A 2,380-nucleotide genomic window follows, 5' to 3' on the forward strand; every position below is an offset into this window, starting at 1 on the left:
CATGATCAGCTTGAATCACACAAAGGAAATCGAATTAATCATAGAATGTATTTTTTTTTTTTTAATATATACATATCTGTAGGCATATGTCCCTTTCACAAACGGCACGTTGAAAAGATCCAGAGGTAGGCTCATCGAGCTTTCGTATTGCCACCTGGTGGTGAATCGTCTGTATTGCAGCACCCACACGTTATTTTTTATCTTATTATTCTAAACATTTTGGAACTATCAAATATAGGTAGATCTGTATGCTTATGGCCGCAAGCCAAATTACAAAAATAGGAAATAACCGACCCCCTCGAGCGACCCTGCCTAGACCCGCTCAGTGATGAAAGACCACTTCCGGGGAGAACACCCAGGATTCCCAACAGCCGGTGCTTGAGAGGAATAATCGCCCACTTTACTGCTGCTGCAAAAGACAACGAGGCTCGATCACCATGAAGGAGAGAGTCAGTGTCATCGCGTCAGGCTCCATCTCTCCCTGAATGAGTCGCTCGTAACGTCGTGGTGCTGAAAGGACAGCTCAGGTATGTAGATGATTATAATGATGACTCGGTGTGGGATGTGGATGATGTGCTCATGGTCGTTGCGATGCAAATGCATTATTATGCTGTTTTGGACCGTTTCAATTGCTTATGCAGCAAATTATGGCTTTAAATGGCTGTCTCTAAAGACATGGGATGGATTTACGTTATATCTGAAAAGCCAAATAAAAGCTCTATGTAGTGTGGCCTAATTCAACGACAATTATCCCCATAAATACCCCTGAACTAATTATCCAATCCTGCCCTGGGAACGCAAGCTATTCTTTCACCTCCCAACCCCCCATGTAATCTCATTTGTTTGCGTTGAGCCATCATCTCCGTACTGGTAAATGGGCTTAGCTGTTTCGAAACCATAACCCCCTTTAGCACAGCAGATCTGACACCTAGACGCTGTCATCGCTAACCGCTGGACGCCTCCTCCTCCTTCCTCAGGGATGCTCGCCAGGATGCTGAGGTTGCGGCTCCTGAACGCAGTGGCTCCCGCCTACTTCTTCACCGCCACGGCAGTCACCTTCATACTGCATTTCGGTTTCTTCCTGCCTACCATTTTCCCAAGCTCAGGCTCAGAATCGCCACTGAAGGGCTCCACGCTGCTGCACACCGCCGTGTTCCTGTTCATGATGCTCAACGCGCTGGGGAACTACATCATGACCATCAGATACCCCGCGGAAAGCGCCAACGACCCGGTGGTTATCCCGGTGTGCTCACCGGATTGCTCGGACAGGATCGACGCTCACTACCTCCTGAACGGCCGTCACTTCTGCAAGCTGTGTAAGAAGATCATCCTGAAGAGGGACCACCACTGCTTCTTCACGGGGAACTGCATCGGCAACAGGAACATGCGCTACTTCATCATGTTCTGCATCTACACGTCGTGCACCTGCCTCTACTCGCTGGTCCTCGGAGTGGCCTTTCTCACGGTGGAGTACGCCATCTCCTTCGAGAACCCGTTGACCTTTCTGACCCTTCTCCCCCTCTCCACGGGTTACTTCTTCATAGGTAAGTCGTTCCATAGATGATGCTATGGCCAATGAAAACGTAAGTGGTGGCAGAATTATTGTCACCGTCTTAACGGGGTTGTGTCCACTGGGGGGCCGGGGTGGCACGTCACCCTACTAAATCTTGCGTATCAATATTATTCCGGGCCATCCCTACTCAATGAATCACGCCACTGCGTCTCATATAAACTGTCATTGAAATGTTGTTGTTCACGCGTTCTCACCCCCCCCCCCCCACCTCCACCAGGAGGCGTCTCTGGGCTGCAGCTGTTCCTGGTCATCATGCTCTACGTGTGGCTCGGCATCGGACTGGTGTGTGCGGGCTTCTGCTGCCAGCAGGTGCTGCTGGTGGCCCGCGGACAGACCTGGTGTCAGCTGCAGCGAGGCACGCTGGTCCAGAGCCGCAGCCCCTGGAGGAGCAACCTCCGCGACGTGTTCGGGACGCGCTGGGGCCTGGGACTCGTCTGGCCCGTGCGGACGGTGGAGACGAGCGCCGAGGAACACACGCACCCCAAAGCGCACACCGAGTGACTCGCGCTAAGAGTCACCGCTTTCCACTAGGTTAAGGACTTTAGGGTATAACGCTTTTGGCGGATATATTACATAATCATGAGCTGGAGTGTTTTTCCACCTGCACAATTCGTCCTTCGACTCGGAGTCAGAACATGTTTGTTGGCCAGGAGCAACACAATTATATAAGTTAATTTATGTGGCATAAGGTACAACATATAGGCCTTTCTATGTTTTAGACCGCTGGAAATGTTCAGCTATTTTGTACATGACTTTGTCATGTAATTATAGATCTTCAAATCATTATACATATCCTCACTTGCACTT

General features: G+C 50.2%; 1 protein-coding gene across 1 annotated transcript; it reads left to right on the forward strand.

Moving 5' to 3' along the window:
• Positions 1-979: 979 nt before the first annotated feature.
• zdhhc22 (zDHHC palmitoyltransferase 22) lies at positions 980-2,074 on the forward strand (the record flags this gene model as incomplete). The annotated part of the gene is made up of 2 exons (XM_084481731.1): positions 980-1,544; positions 1,791-2,074. The coding sequence occupies 2 exons, from the start codon at positions 980-982 to the stop codon at positions 2,072-2,074; spliced, it is 849 nt and encodes a 282-aa protein (XP_084337857.1).
• Between the last annotated feature and the right edge of the window lie 306 nt (positions 2,075-2,380).

The sequence above is a fragment of the Micromesistius poutassou genome (genome assembly GCF_964030765.1).
Source record: "Micromesistius poutassou genome assembly, chromosome: 17".
Lineage (NCBI taxonomy): Eukaryota > Metazoa > Chordata > Actinopteri > Gadiformes > Gadidae > Micromesistius > Micromesistius poutassou.